This window comes from Poromitra crassiceps, assembly GCF_964638095.1.
Source record: "Poromitra crassiceps genome assembly, chromosome: 18".
Lineage (NCBI taxonomy): Eukaryota > Metazoa > Chordata > Actinopteri > Beryciformes > Melamphaidae > Poromitra > Poromitra crassiceps.
Window position 1 is genome coordinate 7,673,792 of NC_139636.1, and position 21,793 is coordinate 7,695,584.

Genomic DNA, 21,793 nt, shown 5'->3' on the forward strand with positions numbered 1-21,793 from the left:
TCAAAATAAAAGCAGAGTTGAAAAATACCAAGTGGACAGAGAGCTTTAGAATTTGAATCACTGGTTGGAACATTTAGAATTAACCTCTTCCCATATGATGCCGTATTCCGAATACACTATGGGTGAGTCTTGCTTTTCCATTGAATTGTGATTTTTGATTATCTACTTGTGCGCTTTTATTGTTGAGAATATAACCGGATGTCATGTTTTTTATTCCGTCTAGCTTGATGTCGGAGCAGGCAATCGAGTACGGACGACGATTGTATTCTACTAACGAATCCGCCGAAAAATATTTAATACACATTATACAAAGCCTAGGTCTATTGTTGTGTTGTTGTTGTTGTTGTTCGCGTGGCCGTGTCGCGGATTCTACCAGCGGTATAATACACTTTTATGTTGGCATAACAGCGGCTTGGTTCTGCGTCACGCTGTTTGCGTGCTAGCTGTTTTGCTAACGTTTACACCTGTCAGCCGACAAGCCTCTATTTCCACACCACAAGAACAAAGGTGAAGTGAGTTGCTATATATTATGTTCCTAATGTTAGACCACGAAGCGTTTATTGTATACAGTTGTGTTGTGTAATGCTTGACGGTCATGTCCTTTAGTTTCATAGCACTGACTCGTGAGGTAACAATGAGTCAGCATGCAAGCGGGGTGTCATTGAGGTCATGTTTTGTTTTATCAGCTCCATATCTTCTGTTGGTCTGGCAGGGTCCACACACAGAGAGAGGAGCCTGGCTGTTAACGCAGTTGTTTGCGTGAACACCATCCCTGTAACGTTACCGGCTGGGACTTGAACCTAAGATCCCTGGCTGGTCAGAGCCTGTGCAACCGCAAGACTTAACCACTCCAAGACCATGCACTGGAAAGATCCCATCGCTGCCATCAACAATGTAACGTTACCGCATCCCTGGCTTGTCAGAGTCTGTTGTGCAACCGTCCGCAAGACTTCCCACTCGGCTAAAGGGCCAGCCCGATAGCCGAGCTTACACAAAGCCTACACTAACTAGCCTACTGTCAATTCTCCAACACAATCTAAAATGTGACTAGTCCCAATAATTCATAATAATACTACAGCGTTCACTGATTTGGAAGTTAACTGAATTCTACTTTACTTCCAGAAGCAACCTGAACCGGTCGTTCTTTGACCTTCACAACCATTGAGTTTGATCAAAACGCCTGGATGAAACCATGAAACTAATTATTATCCAGCTAGAATTGTTTCATTATTTAATACTTTCCGTTTATAGCCCTAATTATTTCTAAACTGGTATGATCAGTAATGCAAAAGGCAAAATTTATAATAGACCTTGCTGTGTACACTAGGGTTAGACCAATATTTGAAATGAAGACATTCCTAGGTTGTTGAAAAGAAATGTATAAGTCTGGGTTTCAGTGGAGAGTTTTTTTGTGTGTCTAACTGACGAAATAAATGCTGTTTCTTTTCCACCCTGACAACAATACATTTCTGTAGGAAACTGTAAAGTATATTGAATATCCGATGGCAGTGGCACTAAATTTGAGCTGTTGCAGCTTCTATAAAAAAAGAATCAGTATTGGCCCTTTTCACAAACCCATCCTGCTCAAGCTAATGTGCAGTTTTGTAATCCTTAATTGATTGTGCACTTTCTGCAGGGGGCCATGGCAGACCTGGGCGTCAAAGCAGGAGACAAGGTGATGTTGGTGTGGAATCAGCCTTCATCACCGACGGCCCTGCAAGAGCTGGCTGAGAGCGTGGCTGCTGCAGGCGGCAAAGTGTCTGTGGAGAACATGGAGTGGCTAATGGACTGTGAGTGACTCTTCACTAGGCAAGATGTTGATCCAAAAATGCCATCTTAGCCTGTGTAGATTCTCCCTTGGAGCCGACATTCAAAATTATTCTATGTCCTCTCCTCACGTCAGCCTCCCATCCAGCATCTACCTTCGACTGGGTGCTGTCCGCCCTCCTGACTGACAGCTCCTCCTTCCACAACTCCGAGACGCTAGCGGAGCTGGCCAGAGTCCTCAAACCCGGTGGGAAACTAGTTCTGGAGGAACCAGTCACAGGTGAGAGAGAGGATTTGTATTCGATTTTCACAGTTAAACAAGAACAGTTCAGCCATCCAACCCGTGAGACACGGGGCACAGGACGTCTGGAAACGACGACCCCCACAGATGTCGGGAATTCAGAATTCCGACTTTCTTAGGAGGAAAATGCAACCCAGCGGCTCTTTTTAAGTCAGAATTCCCAGTCGGAACTCGGAAGCAAGTTTTCTTAATCCAGAGGTTTCACGTCAACACGGTGGAATCTACATGATAAGCATTTGGCTTTTTTGTCATCCTCAAAATACAGAAGTTCCATTTTCTTAAATCCTCCTGCACCTTTAACTCTGTGAGGTCACCCTGCCGCCCTGATATGTTTGTGGTTTGTCTGTTCTAGGAGGTGAGGGCAAGAGTGTGAGGACTGCTGAGAAGCTCATGTCTGCTCTCAAGCTGTCTGGCTTCATGTCGGTGGCAGAGGTGAGTGTCTAGTCTCTACTACAGAGTGGCTTCACTCCACTATTACACAGCAGGGTTAAGCCTAGCACAGCAAGATTTTTTTTTAGCATAGTGTGTGGGAGGAGCATAGCCTGGCTCCAGACCTTCGAAGCCACGCCCACTCCACAGTTGTGGATTTGTCTCTTCTTGGTCTGGTATCTTTCTCCGGTTGAAAATCCAATCGCGGGTGCTGATTGGCTAACGCTGTTGTTGTCAGTCATGCACAACAGAAACAGACACAGCTGTACTTTTCGTTTTAACAAACGTCTTATTAGTTACTGCAGTAACTAAACACCAACACAAATCACCTTACTGCAGTAACTAATAAGACGTTCGTTAAAATGAAAAGTACGAAGTCGGCCGACTTTGGCTGCTTAACGTGGAGAAGCTGGCTAGCATTAGCTAGCTACGTTAGCTTGTGACTAGACTGCTGCGGCTGCCCCGCCGTGCCGGCCGGTTGCCTCGGGAAGAACCTGGTGACGCGAGGTTAGGTTGCCGTGGACACCTTGGTCTCCAGTGATTGGTTAGGGAAGCCCGAAGCCCGCCCCCTCGTAGAAATGCTCTGAAGTGAGCGCAATCTCAGACGAAGAGGAAATGAGTTTATGAATTGACGATGCACTCTGAATATCAGGCTAGGAAGATCGTGTTATTTCTGCGACCCTAGTGTTGGTTTGCTGCACTACCCGAACACCCACCACATGACTCCTTCAAGTGCAGGTTTTAATAGGGCTAGACTGATATATCCCTGCTATGATTGACTGACTGATTAAAGAAAACAACTCCTCAAGTTCATATGGGGTCCAGGCTGGTGTTACGGATAATTTGACCCATGTGCCTCTCTGGCGATTGAAATATCTCCTCTTCCACGCTTGCAGCTCGGTAGAGCAGAACTGACTCCCGAGGCGCTGAGCTCCCTCAGGACGGCCACGGGTTACCAAGGGAACACCCTGTCCAAACTTCGCCTGTCCGCCTCCAAGCCCAGCTTCGAGGTGGGATCCTCCAGCCAGCTCAAACTGTCCTTCGGGAAAAAGCCAGGTCTGTTTTTCACCGTCGTTACCTTTGTTTTCTCCATTTGTATTTCAAATGTAGAATGTCACTTGGCTTTGCACATGCTAATATTTCCACGCGTGTCGTTTCAGCTGTGAAACCCGCTCTCGATCCCGACACGGCCAGCATGTGGACGCTCTCAGTCAACGACATGAATGACGACGATGTGGTGAGTTAAGGATTTGTATTTATTACCGTCTGTCCCCATGTAAAGACTCGATAAATATCTGCAGGACTGCACTGGAACGCAAATAGTTAACATGTTGTCTCGTCTTCTTCAGGATCTGGTGGACAGCGACGCCCTGCTGGACGACGAGGACCTGAAGAAGCCCGACCCGGCCTCCCTGAGGGCGCCCTGCGGGGACGGAACCGCCAAGAAGAAGAAGGCCTGTAGGGACTGGTGAGTCTAGAGCGTCAACCAGGGAGTCCACCTCCGCACAAGCAACATTACACACAACCAGGGAGTCCACCTCCGCACAAGCAACATTACACACAGTGCGTGACATTACACGGGTGTAAACTTGTCAACTTTCGGCAAAAATCACCGTTTTGAATCTAAAATAGGTCAACAACAAAATTGTGGCTAGTGAAAATGCTGAGTGGCTAGTAACTTTATAAAACCACTAGCCACAATGGCTTTTGGGCAAAAAAGTTAATGTCATGCCCTGATTACACAAACGTCATCATGGTGAATGTGTTTGTGCAGTTCGTGCGGTCTAGCCGAGGAGTTGGATCAGGAGAAAAAAGGACCGCAGAAGAAGACCGTAGCAAAGTCGTCCTGTGGAAGTGTGAGTAGTAGTTTGTGATTTGTGAATATCATTTTTCATGTTTCAGCATTCTGTTTTCTGTCAGTCTAGTTGAGAAAGAAATAGGTTTGTTTTTGGTGGCAGTGTTACCTGATCATCTGCGTTTGTTTTTGGTGGCAGTGTTACCTGGGCGATGCCTTCCGATGTGCCAGCTGCCCGTACACGGGGATGCCAGCGTTCAAACCAGGAGAGAAGCTTAAGCTGCACCAGGCCACCCTGAACGACGTCTCCTAAAAACCCACAACTCACCCTGCAACATGTTAATTTACATTCCATCCACCAAGAAGCCCCAAAACTTCCTGGAGACACTCAAAAAAAGTATTCCCTCTGCAAAACTGTTGGGGTTTGAAAGATGACTTCTTCTTTTTTGAGTTTGAGTGTCTTGTCTTCCTGGATCTTAGTGAGGCGGCTTCTGTTTGAGAGGTTCAATTTGATTATCGCACTGCACAAAATCACCAACACAAATCACCCTGTTCTTCCAGTTGCTCACCTGTTTTGTCCTGTACAAAAATTAGCGAGTCTTGTTCAGTACGAGCCTCTCAAATGGAGAGACTGACGCATACTATAGTTATCAAGGCTGCACTGTCAATCGGGGCGGAAATTAAAATCAAATACATTTAGTCCAGTTTGACTTCTGCTTTTGCTAATTATGCAGTGATGTGTGGTAATTGTGAGGCAAATCTGGAGAGTTTATATTTAGTACACAGCACTGACGGGCTGCATTTTGTTTCTGGCCTTTTCATTATAAATCCTATTTACAATAGACTACTGAAAAGATTGTACAGTCAAAACCACACCACATTTCACATACAATTTTGCTTCACTTAAAGGAGAATTTCGTGTTTTTTTAACCTGGAGCCCTCTCCTCACATTTATTATCTGACGACTCACCCAGTGTTCTCCGCAGCGTTTTTGTCCGTCTTTAGGCGTTGTTTTGAGATCAATAGTGTGCAAGCCAGTTCTAGAATGGAGCTCCGTGGGGGCCACGTGGCAGCGTGCTTTTCATCCATGTAAATAGACAGTTTTATTCCCGTTTTTGACCCATATCGTCACAATCTGATCCCTAAAGAACCATCAGACTGCTATTTTCCCCCGGGCTCTTTTCAGCAGTAGTTACAGGCATCCCATTTCCTCCTGTCGGGTCAGTGAGACCAACTCTCATCAAGTCCTGCGAGACTTTCCTGCCGCTGACCTGTGGACTGACTTGACGAGAGTTGATCTCACTGACCCGACAGGAGGAAATGGGATGCCTGTAACTACCGCTGAAAAGAGCCCGGGGGAAAATAGCAGTCTGATGGTTCTTTAGGGATCAGATTATGACGATATGGGTCAAAAACGGGAATAAAACTGTCTATTTACATGGATGAAAAGCACGCTGCCATGTGGCCCCCACGGAGCTCCATTCTAGGACTGGCTTGCACACTATTGATCTCAAAACAACGCCTAAGACGGACAAAAATGCTGTGGAGAACACTGGGTGAGTCGTCAGATAATAATTAATGTGAGGAGAGGGCTCCAGGTTAAAAAAAACTAAATTCTCCTTTAAAACGTATGTATATTTGTATTATAGACATTTTGGGAAAAATGTTTTCTTGTCTCAATGAGTGTTTCATTTAAGTACAATAAACTGAAGCCAAAGTCATCTTTACAGATATTCTATTTATTTAGTTGTTAGTAAATGTTGACTATGATTTGATGGTATATTTTCCTATATGAACACACCGCTCATATCCATGTATCTCCACTCAACTGAGCTTTCACTTTCTGGAACATTGTGTTATACCTTTGGGTTTGACTTAAGCACAGCTTAACCCACTTGAATTCAACTTGTTTCTATGAAGTAGCTCCTTCATGAGCGAAGCTGCTGCTGCTGTATGTCTGCCTCTCCACCATGTTGACATTCCTACTGGACAAATCTATCCAGACGGTCAATAATGGATCAGTGTGATAAGAGAGAAAGCCATAGAGGGGACATGATGTCATTAAGCAGGGATAATTGTTCCACGCTGACCTGGGAACAGTTTACCTGTAACTATTCACCTTATGTGGCCCTGACCACTTGGTAAATGGACTACATTTATATAGCGCTTTTATCCAAAGTGCTTTACAATGTGCCTACATTCACACACCGAAGGTGGCAAGCTGCCACGCAGGGTGCTGGCACAGCCATCGGGAGCAATTTGGGGTTCAGTGTCTTGCCCAAGGACACTTTGACATATGGACTGGAGGAGCCGGGGATTGAACCACCGACTGGTTGGTGGACGATGCGCTCTACCTCCTGAGCCGCAGCTGCCCCTTGACCGCACTTGTGTCATGATTTCCTGTTCAAAACACCAGCACCTGCTCAAACTAGTTTGACTCATAGGAGTCAGACTAGGTTTATGAGTCACAGGAAGTGTAAACAATCAGAACTTGATTGTGTTTACACTTCCTGTTAGTCTCTCAAGCCAGACGGTCTCTTCTTCATAAGGTGAATAACGGCTACCTGTTGTCCAGATTAATACCCAACTGATGCACTAGTCTATAGTGTTTGTATCTATAGCTCAGTGGTTTGTATAGAACTCGGTTGCGGCACCACTGAAAATGCGCAGATTTAAATGTACTTCTGCCAAGACGTACAGTATACTCTGAATACAACCACTCGGATTACCAAAGAAATCTGAGAATTATGGTCTTCTTGAAAAAAGGATTCATAGTTTATGTAAAGTAGCCTAAATGCACCATTAAATGATTTACAGAAGATAATCTGTATGATTGAAAACAATTACTTCACATAGCTTAGCAATTTCGATCTTCAAACTACTAAAATGGCTCATGTTCCATTTTAGAAATAGACAGTTTTGCACACAGTGAGCCAAATAAAAACTAGTAGTGATGTTTCGATAAAAAAAAAAATAATAGCATTTATAATGGCAGCATAAGGCCACTATCACCATTGCTTCCAAATACAGTCAGCTGAGAGGTGTACCCAGGTAAGATGGCTGCCATATGGTCCAATTCCAGAATAGGAAATTGCTGACATGTCCCCTCTACTGTTTCACTGCATCTCTATGGTGGAAGCAGCTACACCGTGAGCCCGGACAGGATCTGTGCTTCTTATCATCATCAGTCTGGGTTTCAGTGGAGCGTTTTAGTGTACCAACACCATGATGGTCTAAAAGCTATTTCAAACGTTTTTGCACCCCGACAAGAACACAACTCTTTGTGAAGCACAGATTTAAAGATATTGAATATCAGCTATCTGCAGCTTCATAAAAAAAACATGCCACCGGAAAATGATGACAAAGGAAAATGAAATGAGGTAAAAGCACAACATTGCAGTTCGGGCTGTCCCTGTGTCCACCTCCAGTCTGACTGTGTCCACCTCCAGTCTGACTGTTCCAGATCACGGCGACTCGACGGCGAACTCCATCTTGATGTCTCCTGAGCTGGGCTGGAAGGTGAAGCTGTACGACAGCGAGGCTCCGCCCTCCCCCGAGCTCTCCCACGGAGAACCCAGGAAGTACACGCCCTGCTTCCTGTGTCGGCTCCACGCGCACTCGCCCTGCAGGGGGGGAGGAAGAAAGAGTCGCACTGGTGTCACCCAACTCACTCAATGCACCAACTAGCCTACCAGTTATTAGGATCAGTTATTATTACAGTATAATTGCCAGTAGTATTTACCACCTGAAAGCTGAGTGAACAGTATTTTCTAGTAGGATCGCGTTTTTTGTCCTTCTCGTATGACATGAATGCAGCATGATTCCCAATCTCTTACTACATTCCCCCTCACACACTGTTCCCACAGACTGTGTTTCTCACCATGTAATTTTGTAGCATTTAAGGCTTATGGAATCTTAAGTTATGTTTACAGGTGCTGTGGGGTATAATTTGGTCCATATTTACAATCCATTTTCGTTGGTGTTTTGTTTGCATTGTTAACTGAATGGCCATTGGTTAGTTTATATAGCCTGGTTAATGGAAGTCATTTTATTTGTTAATTGTGGTGTGACTTGGTTTTCATCATTGGTGGAAATCACATGCTCAATAATTGTACCCCTGCCTATCTTCATTAAATTCTCTGGAATGTTTACCTAGTTCTGGTCTAACAATGTAACTGGATAGCAGCACATTCATCTTGTGGAGAGAGAGAATATGAGTTTCTACTGGGGTGGAGGCAGGCTGAAGTAGAGAAGAGGGTTTGTGACCAGATGGTTTAAATCCCTGGACCAGATGTGGAAATCTGGGCAGGTGAAGTTAATAAAGAATGCTAGCAACAACTGTCAAAATATAGTACACTTAAAAATAAAAGTCATTAACACATTGAGTGCCAGCCATTTTTTCAATCCTGTAGGTAAGTTGTGCCAGGTTTTTTTTTGAGGATTCTGGCTCATTTTACAAGAGCCGAGGATTATTTTCTGTTAAGAATTCGTGAACACCAATCATCTAAAAATAACTAATAGAATGTGTGCTTTCTCTGTCTAAAAGAGTTAGTTTGCAGAGTTAGTAGTTATGTAGATATTAGCCATTGAGTACAGCATGGTTTCAGAGATTTTCAGAGAGTTTGGAGATAAATGGATTTTTAGAACCACCTCACGTGCCTGTGATTATGGGTGCCCTTGTCTCCCACTCTGTTCTCTCTCTCTCTCTCTCTCTCTCTCTCTCTCTCTCTCTCTCTCTCTCTCTCTCTCTCTCTCTCTCTCTCTCTCTCTCTCTCTCTCTCTCTCTCTCTCTCTCTCTCTCTCCTCAGAGAGAGAGGAGAGAGGAGAGAGAGAGAGAGGGAGAGAGCGAGAGGGAGAGTTGCTTCAACTCCTCCCTCCGTGGGCGTTCTTCTTGGCTGCAGCGGCCGTCACAAGCTTGTCACCAGTCTCAGTGCTTTGCTGCTGTCCTGTGCCTGTGGCTGCGTGGCCGCTGTTTGAGGAAGTCGGGATGGACTCGCTCGCTTCTTGGAGTTTTGGTTGAGAGAAGCTTTTGCGATTCTGGTCATATTTATGCTGCGTGTTTCAAAGTGTGTTCCACCTGTAATCTATTATGTAAATTTGCAATCCCGCATCGCCAGCAATCAGCGCGAAAACGAAAGCGTTTTCCCCCATCCATTTTCATGAGAATGGCTGGGGTGAGAATGGCGTGACAAGTTAAAAAAATGCTTGCCTTCCTCTAGTCAGGAGAGCACTGTCGCCACTTAGTGGTCGGTAAAATAGATTATACACATTCTCTTGCTCCAATAGTGATCTAGAAGACGTAAAAGTTGTTGATTGATGTCCCACCGTCAAAAAAAAAAAATGTTTATGTAAGACGAGATATCTCGGCTCTGGCACTCAAGCGTTGGATTATGTAAGACGAGATATCTCGGCTCTGGCACTCAACGTGTTAATATTAAAATTGGTAGTCAGAAAATGAGTGTAAAATTAAGTAAGCAAAACAAAACAAATATGGGCAAGGTACAATGATCAATATGTTGAGGGAAACCAGGCAATGGGTGATGAGTGCGCTGCTGTGGTACCTGCTCACTGATTGGTCCAGTCAGACCCATACTGAGAGTGATGTCATCGGTCAGCCGGTACTCCATCCACAGCGCAACGCCATGGCATCGACCAATCCTGAGAAGGAACGCATGGTTATCTGTTTCTTTTGGTTGCCATCATACGACACAAGAAGAAGTTATTCACTCCTTTACCTTCGAGTAGTGCTAAATAATTAGGTAGATCTTGGCCTTTTGGAGTGGAGTTGTTTTGAGAAATTGTCTGTTTATGGCTTTTTTGGGAAATCTAAACAACCAGACGCTGTTCACGTCTGTGTGGTTGCCATACAAACGTCAGTGGAGTTTCGACCAATTTTCATTTTGGGGTTAACCGTTCTCTTAAATTTGTTTCTCTTTACTATATCTACTACTTAGTATGTGCCATTTTAATACATGACTCGGTGTATGGTTTGGTTTCAGAGGGGTGTTTATTACCTTTTAAAGGGAAGCGAGCCCTGGCTTGTGATTGGCTGCTGAGGGACACACTGCGTGAAGTCAAAGGTCATGATGGCAGCGGGCTGGGTCAGGGCGCGGCATGGGTATTCCCAGAGAGGGTGGGGCTCCGCCTCACGGGACTCACGGAAATCCAGAGAATTCTGAAGGGAAAGAGGAGGAGGAGTTTGTTGTTGTTGGTTGCCAGACTCTTGATTTCAGACTTTGGGAACCCTGTACAACTCAGCTCTTCTTGACTGAAACGTGTTCTTGACTTGAAAGTGAATAAAACAGCATTGTTCTTAATGGAGACAATGTGGCGTTCATCTTTTACCATGGATTTAAGCAATATTACCCTCGAGGGTGTGCATTGCTGTCACCATTGGCATGACAGTGATGCGGTCCTCTGTATCACTGAAGTGTCAATAATGATGGCAAAGCACACCGTCGAGTGTAATATTGCGATTGTACAAAGGTTACCAACAAAACAAAAGATATAAACAAAATGTATTAATATTGTGGGGCAATACGCTGTAAAAATAAAACTGACTACTCCAGCAACTAGGCCAACCTTTACGACCTATCAACAGAGGTGCTTTCTAGTCCCTGTGATTTCCCAAACAATAAAAATACCACACATTTAAACAGAAAAATGCCTTGCTATTTAAATCTTCAATCTACTAAGATATCTGCTGATTTTTTCTCTCTCCCACAGACAGATTTAGCAACTACGTCCGTGATCTTCACATGTATTTTTAAGCTAGTAGCACTGTAGGTTACAGACTCACCACACAGCTGATGAGGACGGCAGAGTGTCTAACATCAATGCTGAATGGCGAAATAATATTTTAGTGATGAGGCGTTTTCCATTTGAGCACGGCTATGCGTCACAGGTGCTGATTTGAGCAAGTTCTAAATGTCTAGTTTTTCCAATCAGATTGCTCGGTTGGAACTACCTGTTGTATAATTTTAAACGCCATGCTGCTGTTCCTGCTTGTTTGGGCAATATGTCTCTTCTACATGACGATTGATGTAGAATCAATCATCGATCAATCATTGATCTCATACGGTCGTGTGGGAGGAGATCTCTCTGGATGTAGAGATGAACAGCTGACAGAAAATATGTGATTATACCTGGACCATCTCATCCATGGGTGTGACGTCAAAGCCCTCGCATGTTCCGCAGGGTGCTCTTATCCTCCATAGATCCTAAGAAACACGATCAAAGTCAGCGTCAAATAGCAGTGATGACCTTTGCCTCTGGAAACCTTTGTCAATGGGTCTAAATCAAAATGTGACACTCCTGTAAAAGCCTATAAAAGCCCTGAATGAGGAAAAGACGGGGGGGAAGTAAAAGATCTAGACCTGAATGCATGTCTTTGCCCCGGGGGTGCGTTTGTTCGTCTCACCTGGAACTCCACGGCCACCATGTGCAGCGTGGCGGTGCGCGGCAAGACGGTGGCGTCGGGCCGCAGCAGGCCTGCCAGGGCCGTGCGACAGTACCAGAAGTGGAGTGAGTGCCAGGGTAAGAGGCTGGTGCTGAAGTAGGGCTCGCCCAACAGAACTGAGATCTGCACAGACACCACAGATACTGTCACTATCAAACTATACATATACTGTCACTATCAAACTATACAGTTACTATCAAACTATATACAGTTACTATCAAACTACACATATACAGTTATTATCAAAATATAATACAAATACAGTCTCTATCAAACTATTCATTTTCTTGAGATACATGATTAGGAAGAACTGGAGAACTAATTAATTGGTGTAATACCTGTTCTCCTCCCAAGTCGTTACTGGTCAGCTGGTCAGGCCTGCTCTCCAGCAGCTGCACTGCTCCTTTCATGGAGTTGGCTTCCAACACCTGCACAGCACAATGTATGATGTCAGCACAGCACAATGTATGATGTCGGCACAGCACAATGCATGATGTCAGCACAGCACAATGTATGATGTCAGCACAGCACAATGCATGATGTGATGTCAGCACTTCCTAGCTTGCCTCTTGGTTTTTGTGATGTTTTTTACTGCTCTTTATTTGTATTCAAATGCAGTAATTTTGTTTACTTAAATGATGTACAAGACCAGAAACACCTGTAAGCGCAGGGATATGAAATGTCTAATGAGCAATAGGGCCACAGTTTTTGTTTTCTTTGAAAGATGAAGCTTGTTTCCTATAAAGGAATGGAAGGAAAAGAGGTAGCTGGCACTACTTTCCAAACATGGCCGCCGAAATTATGTGCATTTTGGATTAACATTTCATCGCGTGGCGAGTACCCGAAGCACAACATGTATTTTGACGCCGTGAGATGTGTGTTTTGGCAGATTTTTAAGAGCTGTACCATTAGCCTCCATTCTATGGCGATAATTACTAACTTCACGACTGTAGCTCACTGTAAACTGAGCGGACAGTGCCGGTAAGGCATGGTGTATGTTGCTTATGTTGGGGGGATGTGGCAATTGGCAAATGAGCTAAACTTCCAAGAAAGTGGTGTATCCCTTTAAAGAAGACTAAGCAGTTCCATGTTGATTAGGGTCCATTTTAGCCTTTAGTAGCTTTGCCTGTATTGGGATTTGGCAGTATGTTAAGAAGAAGGGGTCACTCACCTGCTCAATAAGCTGTCTAGACATTCTGGAGTTTTCCAAACTGAACACCTGGATGGACAGATGTAAGCAGGACTTAGTGTGTGGCCATCATCTAAACATTGTCTCAACGTGGCATTTGGTCAAAAGAAAAGAAAAAAGTCGGTTCTGTGCCAACATGGGCCAAAGTGGAATACCTTCTTGGCTCCAAGCATGCGAGCAAAAACAGGCAGCAGGCTTCCATCGCTGACACTGAGACACACGCTGTCCGCTTTCAGAACCTGGAATGAACACAGAGCGGTTATTATTACCAAGACAAAACCGCAGCCATAATCCATTCACTCTGTCACGTTGAGTCTGAATCATTGACTGTCTGAACCTTGGCTAAAGCCCGTACACTTACGCTGCGTAGCGCGCTGACATAGCTCTCCGTTCGCTGGCTGTCGTTGAGTTCGCCGAATCGCGGCCGGGTCCAGACCAAGTGGGCCTGGCAGGTGCAACATGGCCGACAAGGAGGGGCCTCGGTCTGTGTGTCCTGTTGGCTGAGAGGATCGGCACAGATTCTAACCATATTTCTCATTTTGGGCAAGGATACTTACATTGTCTACATTCCAAAACCTAAGAATGCCCGAGGCCCAATTTGAAATGTGAAAATCTTCCGCAGCCCACGCGACCCTTTAACCACACTCTGATCAACATACGAGACTAAGATGATGTATGTCCTATAAAATGTATAGGCAGGTATGCCTCTCGCAGCCCACCTGCAGTACCGTTCAGGGCCCAGCAGAGGGCCGCAGCCAACACTTTGGGAATCACTGGAAAAGCTGGTGTACCTGTGTGCCTGCAGGCTGTACCACAGGCTGTAGTCATCATGGCAGACGGTCAGACTCAGATCTTCTCCCTCCGTCACCTTCCTCTCCACAGGCAGGAAGTAGACGCTCTGCATCCAGTGGTCGCGCCACTGAAACACACCACACATCAAGTCATAGGTTTAGAAAGGCACAGTTCACAGCCACTGTTGACCCAAGAGCTGAACACCTCCAATAATATGGGGGTTTTCAGCTCGAGACACCGTCGACGCCAAAACACATGAACCCACCGGAGCCATCTTGGGTTGCGGGTACGTCCAACCAGGAGCCATGGTGCAGACGATGCTTCCGCTGGGATCCATGTCGATGTCCCACCAGGACAGGACCACATGGGCCCGACCGCTGGACTGAGCCACAAACTGGGAGGAGTGGGACTGGGCGGCGCTGCTCACCGGCTTACTGAAGTCCACACTGGAAGGAGAGAAAGAGGAAAGAAGCAGTTATTTGGAACCCGACCTCCCTTAGTTGGGTTGGTGTGTCCAAATCAGAGCGCATCTCTCTCTTATGGTGCTTTTCGACTGCATGGTATTGGACTCATCTCGCCTACTCGTCTTTTTGGGTTTTCCATTGGGCAAGTATCGCGCTGAGGTGATACTTTTTTTTACTACCACCTCCTTTGAGGTTCCAACTTGCAAGCTGAGCCGATACCAAAAGTTGACGTGAAAAGACTGCAGACTACTGATCTGTCTGAGAGAATCCTCTATGCTAACGATAGCTACCAGGTTAGCATACCCTCTTCCATGTAGGATTCTCCAAACTCTCCTGTTATTTTCATCCGTTTTTGTCTTGCTGCCTCAACAGACGGCCATTTTCAGTTGTTTTTGAGACAAATGAAATGCTCGGACATGACTATAACCACTCTGTATTGAAAACGACTGAACGCAACCAGCACAGTGGGACGGACAACAACCGTGGCTTTAAGGGAAGTAGTGTATCAGTTGAATTGTTACATGTACCGTAAGGACAAGTAGGGTCGCTATGAAGGGAGCCTCTGAGGCGATGTCCTTGCTGCGACTACAGTTTCACGGCACGGCAGTTTCATGCGGCACCGTGGCGTCGCTATGACGACCAGTTGTGTGTGTGTTTTTGTGAGTGTGTGTGTGTGGGGGGCACAGTAGTATTTGTGATTGAAAACAACAGGTACTGCCAGAAGCGAGTAGAGTTGAGGCGATACTACGCGGTGGAAAAAGTGCTCTTAGTACCTGAACATGGTGCAGAGTGGACCCAGGGGGGTGAAGCTGTGACCTGGCTGAGCTGTTAGTACCTGAACATGGTGCAGAGTGGACCCAGGGGGGTGAAGCTGTGAGGGCACACCTGGCTGAGCTGTTAGTACCTGAACATGGTGCAGAGTGGACCCAGGGGGGTGAAGCTGTGAGGGGACACCTGGCTGAGCTGGATGTCGCAGACTGAATGGGCCCCGGCACAGCGGGCCACAGCAGGCGGCGGGGTCAGACGCACCCCCTCCACCTCCACAGGCTGCAGCTGCGCCCAGCTCCACAGCAGCTCACACTCCACCAGCTGGGCGTACACCGTCGCCCGGTGGGGCACTGCCTCACAGCCCTCCTAGTGGGGAGAGAGAGAGGCCGACACAAGTGAGATGTAAGTAACATTTCTCGACTTTCCACAAGGCTTCCATGACCTAAAAGCATTCCCCCGATATTCCCTAAATCAGGGGTTCCCAACCTTTTTTGGCTAAGTTGTGACCCCACGTCTTCTGACTATTTTCTCAGAATTCTGACATTAAACTCAGAAGCCTGACTTAAACCCAGAACTCAAATACATTTTTCACATGTGGCCCGAATCCTCTTCGGGTAGTTTTACATTGTGTGTGGTGTGTAAAATAAATATCAATAAATACAATAAATGTGACCACAATGTCGGGAATCCATCTCTCAACACACCACACCCCAGAGATGGGGACTTGGACGTGGGACTTGGACTTGAGTCGCACTAAAGTCACACACACAGTGACTTGAGACTTGACTTGAGACTCTTCCTCAAATACTTGAGACGACTTGGACTTGAAGGTTTGGGACTTGTGAACAATCTTTATTATTTATTTATATTTTTTTGGTGCATTAACATTCAGGAAATGTTTACTAATGTCATCTAATCAATGCTGATATTGTATTCTAATAAAGGAGTGAGGGTAATAGTACATGCTTTGAATCCCTTAGTTTTAGCTCTGTAGTGTTATAAGCAGACTGGATGGCATGCAGCAGATGATAGTTAAGTTAAGTTAAGTTAAGTTATCCTTTATTTATCCCCTTGGGGAAATTCATCCTCTGCATTTGACCCATCCTCTACTAGGAACCTTCCTAGAACTAGGAGCAGTGGGCAGCTGCAGTGCAGCGCCCGGGGACCAACTCCAGTTCTTTTGCCAGTACCTTGGTCAGGGGTACTGACAGGAGTATTAACCCTAACATACATGTCTTTCTTGATGGTGGGAGGAAACCGGAGCACCCGGAGAAAACCCACACGGACACGGGGAGAACATGCAAACTCCACACAGAAAGGACCTGGGACGGACCGGGGTTCGAACCCGGGACCTTCTTGCTGTGAGGCAACAGTGTTAACCACTGAGCCACCGTGCCGTCCAAGAACGCTCATTCCTAAGAGACTTGACTTGGACTTGTGATGAAAGACTTGAGACTTGACTTGGACTTGCAAAAACTGACTTGTGAGCATCTCTGCCACACCAACACACCCACACACCTGGACACACCCACACACCTGGACTAGATTCTGGTGGGCGTGTTCATAGCTGGGCAGGGCTCCCTCTCCTATCAGCTCTGTATCAAACAGTTCAGTGACCAGAACGTTGGCCCTGGTCTGCATGTCTCCATCTGTAACGAATCACAAACACATGATGTCATTGGACTGATGACCCAACCACCGAGAGAGAATACACTTTCAAAAGCATAATAGACCCATTTGGAGTGGACGTCACAGGGTTACGTCACTGCAGTTGCCAACAAATCACAGTAGCAGAAACTCTGAGGAAACAAGTGAAACCGAAACTAGAGCAATCCCTGGAATAAGGGAAAAAGACATCTTGTGCCATATAGATGCTGGAATTTCCCACTAGGAATATGACGATGTCCGGCACTGCAATTTTGGCGATGTAGTTGGATCCTAGACCTAGACCCATCCTGACAGTGAGTACGGGTCAGGAAACCTCACCTCATTGAAAGAGTTAGCTTATTTGTGTAAGGTAACCTGTCTGTTGCTAACCTGACGCTGCCAGATTGATGAGTTTGCTTCACATTCTGTTTCACAAACGACATCCATCTGGATTTGGTCATGCTACCCCATCACTTTTTTCAAGCTACTTGGCAGGTGATTGGATGAACCGTCTGTCTGTCACCGTCTGGGCGTGCCAACGCCAACCAATCAGATCGACTTGCCTTCATGACGTAGCCTCGCCTGGTAAACACGAACGGCTAGGACTACAATTGCTAATTAGTTAGCATGGAGGTCGCAGATTTTTAGCTATTTTTGTAAGGTGAATATTGGGTGCAACCATTGACTATTCAATTTGCCAAAAGAAAGAAGAATTACTGCAGATGTCTGACTGAGGATGAAGTGCAGGTAGGCCATTTTGCACGTTAAATGTAACTGATTGGATTAACTGATGTTACGCTAACGTTAGCAACATTTGGAGGTTGGGTGCTACGTCTGATGATTATTGATTTGATGTTAACGTTAACAGCGATTCATGACTAACACATATCGTTGTTCGTTTCTTCAGGGAACTGATGACACGATATGACACCGAGTGGCACGCACCCTGGACTGGCCTGGACGGCTAACGTCATGGAGACGCAACGCTCTCTAGCCTTTATGATCATGGCAATCAGAATCAGAATCAGAAAGACTTTAATGATCTCCGGGGGTAAATTGGGACAAGTTACAGTAGCTCGCTCAATAACAACCAAAACAATCAATAACAACCAAATACTTTGATACAATATAATGATTTAACGCTACTATTTAGCATTAAGGACTGGTGAATTTTAGCATATCTGTCAGTGGAATGGTAGATGTTTACGCATGACTGGAGAATGTTATTTGCTTACTTTTGTGATAATAAACTAAACGGAGAAAAGACGGCCGTGTGGTGTTGTTGTTACATAATCTGCTGGTCTTGAGGCACGATTGGGTAAAATGATAAGATGATGTAAATTCATAAAGATGTTTATGTCAGAGATGAATCTGCGAAAGGGAGCTGCCTGGAGCCCAGAGGACGTCAACGGAGAAGAGGAAAATCACCCTTTAGGTTACACCATGCAGCATTTGGATATAATCTAGTATTGGCTCCCATGCCGTTAGTTTGTTTACCCCCTATCTAAAGAAAGTACAAGTGCAAAATCTTAAGCTATGTTCTATCGATAAACCAATTTCTCGAGTAACATCCTGTTATCCTGAGATCTTTAATCTCGCCTGTATAACATAATATGTCACTCGGACACCAACGTGAGTTAACGTGGTTTATTAAACAGCAGCAAACATTCCAATCATAGCAGAATACACTTCAGCTAGCAGTAGGGACAATACATCACACTGATCTTTGCAGTTCTGTGTTGATTAGCTAATATTTCAGTGGCATTTTGATTAACGTTATGATTTATTTCTATTTGGAACAAAAATGATGGTTTAACAGATTGCATGTTTACTGGGCTGTGGTGAGAAGGGCTTTGTGTTTGTGTGACTTGCGTGAATGGCTACTGCTAGCCATTCACTAGCCTACAGCTAGCCATTCACTAGCCTACAGCTAGCTGATGGCTGCTATGTTCTCCCAGCCTAGCAACCGTCTGAAGGCTATCTCCCCAAATTCTACAACAATGTCTTGTTTACTAACGTTCATAGTTGATAACGTTACAGCAATACAGTTACGGTTTCGTACTCACTGTAAGATCAAGTGTTTAACGTTTATGTTAGCTTATTGTTTTGAATAGAATGTTTGACTAGCTCACTGGAGCTAGCCTCGGTAGCCGCCGCCATGTTGAATAGTGAAAGAACTACAAACGTCCAGCGCCTCTCGGTGGCGTCACATCCGGTCTCGCAAAGCCCGCCCTTAGCTCACGCTGATTGGTGCGCCTGGGTGGCGGCCGGTTTGAATGCCTCTCTGAGGCCAGGGCCAGACTGAGGTGGATTGTGAATTTGTGGAACAATGCCGCCCCCGTCTGGTGGAGTCAGGCTAGTCTGTTGCTGGCAAAGCTTTAAAAATTGTGGAGAAGGCGTCCGGATCTTCCATATTTCTATGACAGCTGAGCCGCTAGCTGTCACTTTCTGCAAACGGTTCGGCCCACAAAATAAGTAATCGCTGTTCACAAACATATAAGAGGTCTATAAGAATTTACAGTACTGACGCTTCTGTCTGTCGACCTTTTTCCAAGACACAAGTTCACGTCTATATTCAACTAACAACTATAGGGAAGACAAAGGAATATTCATATAATGCAACTGCGTGTGTGCTTGTGTCTGACCTGGCCCGACAGTGACTTCCGTGGAGTGTTTGTTAATGATCTTGATCTTGTCAGAGAAGCCGTTCTTCTCCACAATGCACTGGGCTGCTTCAGCCATGGGCTTGAATACCTGGAGACAGAAAGACAACAGAGTTGAATACAAGTTGAATACAAAGCAATAGTAAACATGCCATTCCCCATGAATGCTGTAGTCCCCCACTCTGGGCCGATGTCACTAAGAAGTATGTCACATTGTGGTTGTTTATAGTGTAGGAATGGGAATAACTGAAGAGTAGCTTTTGAAATTTTGAACCCATTGATACCTGATGCAGCATTTGCGTGTATATCCCTCATTTGTGTGTGTATCCCTTTAAGACGTGACGCGGTTCGCGGTCTTAAAGGGATACACACACAAATGCTGCATCAGGTATCAATGGGTTAATGTTGTTAGCATTCACAGATTCCTGAAGTTGATTGGATAACAAAAACCCACAGCGAGACTAGCCCTACCTCCACAGCGTAGCAGACGTCAGACTAGCCCTACCTCCACAGCGTAGCAGACGTCAGACTAGCCAGACCTCCACACCTCCACAGCGTAGCAGACGTCAGACTAGCCCTACCTCCACAGCGTAGCAGAAGTCAGACTAGCCCTACCTCCACAGCGTAGCAGACGTCAGACTAGCCCTACCTCCACAGCGTAGCAGAAGTCAGACTAGCCCTACCTCCACAGCGTAGCAGACGTCAGACTAGCCCTACCTCCACAGCGTAGCAGAAGTCAGACTAGCCCTACCTCCACAGCGTAGCAGACGTCAGACTAGCCCTACCTCCACAGCGTAGCAGAAGTCAGACTAGCCCTACCTCCACAGCGTAGCAGAAGTCAGACTAGCCCTACCTCCACAGCGTAGCAGAAGTCAGACTAGCCCTACCTCCACAGCGTAGCAAAAGTCAGACTAGGCCTACCTCCACAGCGTAGCAGCAGTCAGACTAGCCCTACCTCCACAGCATAGCAGCAGTCAGACTAGCCCTACCTCCACAGCATAGCAGCAGTCAGACTAGCCCTACCTCCACAGCATAGCAGCAGTCAGACTAGCCCTACCTCCACAGCATAGCAGCAGTCAGACTAGCCCTACCTCCACAGCATAGCAGCAGTCAGACTAGCCCTACCTCCACAGCATAGCAGCAGTCAGACTAGCCCTACCTCCACAGCGTAGCAGCAGTCAGACTAGCCCTACCTCCATAGCAGCAGTCAGACTAGCCCTACCTCCACAGCGTAGCAGCAGTCAGACTAGCCCTACCTCCACAGCGTAGCAGAAGTCAGCCCCGGCAGTGAGAGCCATCATGGAGAGCAGCCCTGTTCCCGTCCCGATGTCCAGCACGATGACCTTCTCCCCCCGAGCCTGGACTCTGGCCACCGCTGCCCGGATGCCCTGGTAGTACTTCTCATTCTGGAATAAGGGAAGCACATCAACTGTGTGCGTGGAGCAGTAAGGGACTAGACTGGTATCTGGTCGCTTTCATTTGGTGTTCAGTCAACAGCTTAGATGGAATATAAGTAGATATCAAAAGTCCTAAAACCTACATTGTGCCACGTTGGTAGAGAGACTTATCCAAATAAACGGTCTGCTGTTATTCAGGCAGTGTGCTTCTACAAATATCGATAAAAGGATGTGCACAAAAGAAGCAGAACATCTGAAAGTGTGTGTAGACTTTTGATACCCACTGACGTGTGCTCAGGACGTCTTAACTCCATGTAAATGCTCTCAGGAGAGGTACCTGTACATTTGAAATGCAGCGAGACTCACCCTATCATGATCATGCAGCATATCCGCATAACAGGACCTGAAAGGCAATCAGATACATGATTTATGATTTGAGTCAAGCAGCAGCGGGAATGTTATATAAAAAGAGAGATTTTATTGAAAGAAAGTGCTGCATGGTTTCGGAATCATTGCCGAATTTACCAGAGGCTCCTAATATGATTCATTTAAAGGTATCTTACAGGTTCCAGGTATCCAGGTATCTTACAGGTTCCACTACAGGTAATACACAATACTGTTGAATGGCGTTTCGTGCTCTACTACTCTCTGTACAGTATCGGATTCGGGGCTGCCATCATGCATGACAGTATGCTAGGCTAGTCGGCAGTGCTACCTGGCTATCTCCTGATGATAGTCGTATTCCTCACTCTCCTCCACCCAGTCTATCGCGCCCGTGGCCGGGTTGGCCCGTCCACAGAAGGTCTTCATCCCCGCAGACTCCAGTGGGAAGAAGGGCTGGTAATATGTCTCCGTTTCTGTCAAAACACCCTAACTAAACACTTCGCAGCGTTGCCTTCACGGGAGCAGCCATGTTTTCCTACGTCACAAGCTATTCTGGTCACGTGACTGAAGTGTTTACGGGTGCGTTCGGAAATAGCATTCCGAGCGCACACTGGACTGTTCGTAAATTGGGAGCGCCGTTGTATGATTCAGAATTGTGTTTGGTTTTCTTTGAATCTTTGTTGTTGAAATATTATGATTTTGGAGGGGAGGGGGCATACATATTCATATAATGTGGGC

The 21,793-nt window shown here is 45.9% G+C and overlaps 2 protein-coding genes across 4 annotated transcripts; one reads left to right on the forward strand and one right to left on the reverse strand.

Moving 5' to 3' along the window:
* The first annotated feature begins 235 nt into the window (after positions 1-235).
* Positions 236-6,013, forward strand: LOC310792568 (anamorsin-B-like). Of its 3 annotated transcripts, none has more exons than XM_083654268.1 (9): positions 236-512; positions 1,637-1,790; positions 1,904-2,047; positions 2,421-2,500; positions 3,394-3,553; positions 3,658-3,734; positions 3,847-3,965; positions 4,272-4,353; positions 4,492-6,013. In XM_083654268.1, exons 2-9 carry the CDS (start codon positions 1,643-1,645, stop codon positions 4,603-4,605), a joined length of 924 nt encoding a protein of 307 aa, XP_083510394.1. In that variant the 5' UTR covers positions 236-512; positions 1,637-1,642; the 3' UTR covers positions 4,606-6,013. The 3 variants fall into 3 exon arrangements, with proteins under 3 accessions (XP_083510394.1, XP_083510395.1, XP_083510393.1); XM_083654269.1 differs by having other exon boundaries at positions 236-507; XM_083654267.1 differs by lacking the exon at positions 236-512 and adding an exon at positions 760-894.
* A 38-nt stretch (positions 6,014-6,051) lies between these two features.
* On the reverse strand, positions 6,052-21,503 carry LOC310792741 (protein arginine N-methyltransferase 7-like). Its single transcript, XM_083654474.1, has 17 exons — positions 21,387-21,503; positions 21,038-21,074; positions 20,531-20,680; positions 19,257-19,365; positions 16,501-16,613; positions 15,101-15,330; positions 13,998-14,178; positions 13,732-13,859; positions 13,302-13,440; positions 13,096-13,179; positions 12,923-12,970; positions 12,090-12,179; positions 11,713-11,874; positions 11,438-11,512; positions 10,307-10,467; positions 9,854-9,950; positions 6,052-7,915 (listed from the first exon to the last, which is right to left on the reverse strand). Exons 1-17 carry the CDS (start codon positions 21,479-21,481, stop codon positions 7,757-7,759), a joined length of 2,058 nt encoding a protein of 685 aa, XP_083510600.1. The 5' UTR covers positions 21,482-21,503; the 3' UTR covers positions 6,052-7,756.
* Positions 21,504-21,793: the final 290 nt, after the last annotated feature.

Excerpts from the sequence above, each read along its gene's own strand:
- LOC310792568 (XM_083654267.1), top strand. The coding sequence starts at position 859 with ATGCACTGGAAAGATCCCATCGCTGCCATCAACAAT. Across the intron at positions 895-1,636 it reads CCATCGCTGCCATCAACAAT|GGGGCCATGGCAGACCTGGG; the intron begins GTAACGTTACCG and ends CACTTTCTGCAG. Across the intron at positions 4,354-4,491 it reads CAAAGTCGTCCTGTGGAAGT|TGTTACCTGGGCGATGCCTT; the intron begins GTGAGTAGTAGT and ends TTTTGGTGGCAG.
- LOC310792741 (XM_083654474.1), bottom strand. The coding sequence starts at position 21,481 with ATGAAGACCTTCTGTGGACGGGCCAACCCGGCCACGGGCGCGATAGAC. Across the intron at positions 19,366-20,530 it reads ACTTCTGCTACGCTGTGGAG|GTATTCAAGCCCATGGCTGA; the intron begins GTAGGGCTAGTC and ends TTCTGTCTCCAG. Across the intron at positions 13,441-13,731 it reads TACAGCCTGCAGGCACACAG|CCAACAGGACACACAGACCG; the intron begins GTACACCAGCTT and ends CGATCCTCTCAG.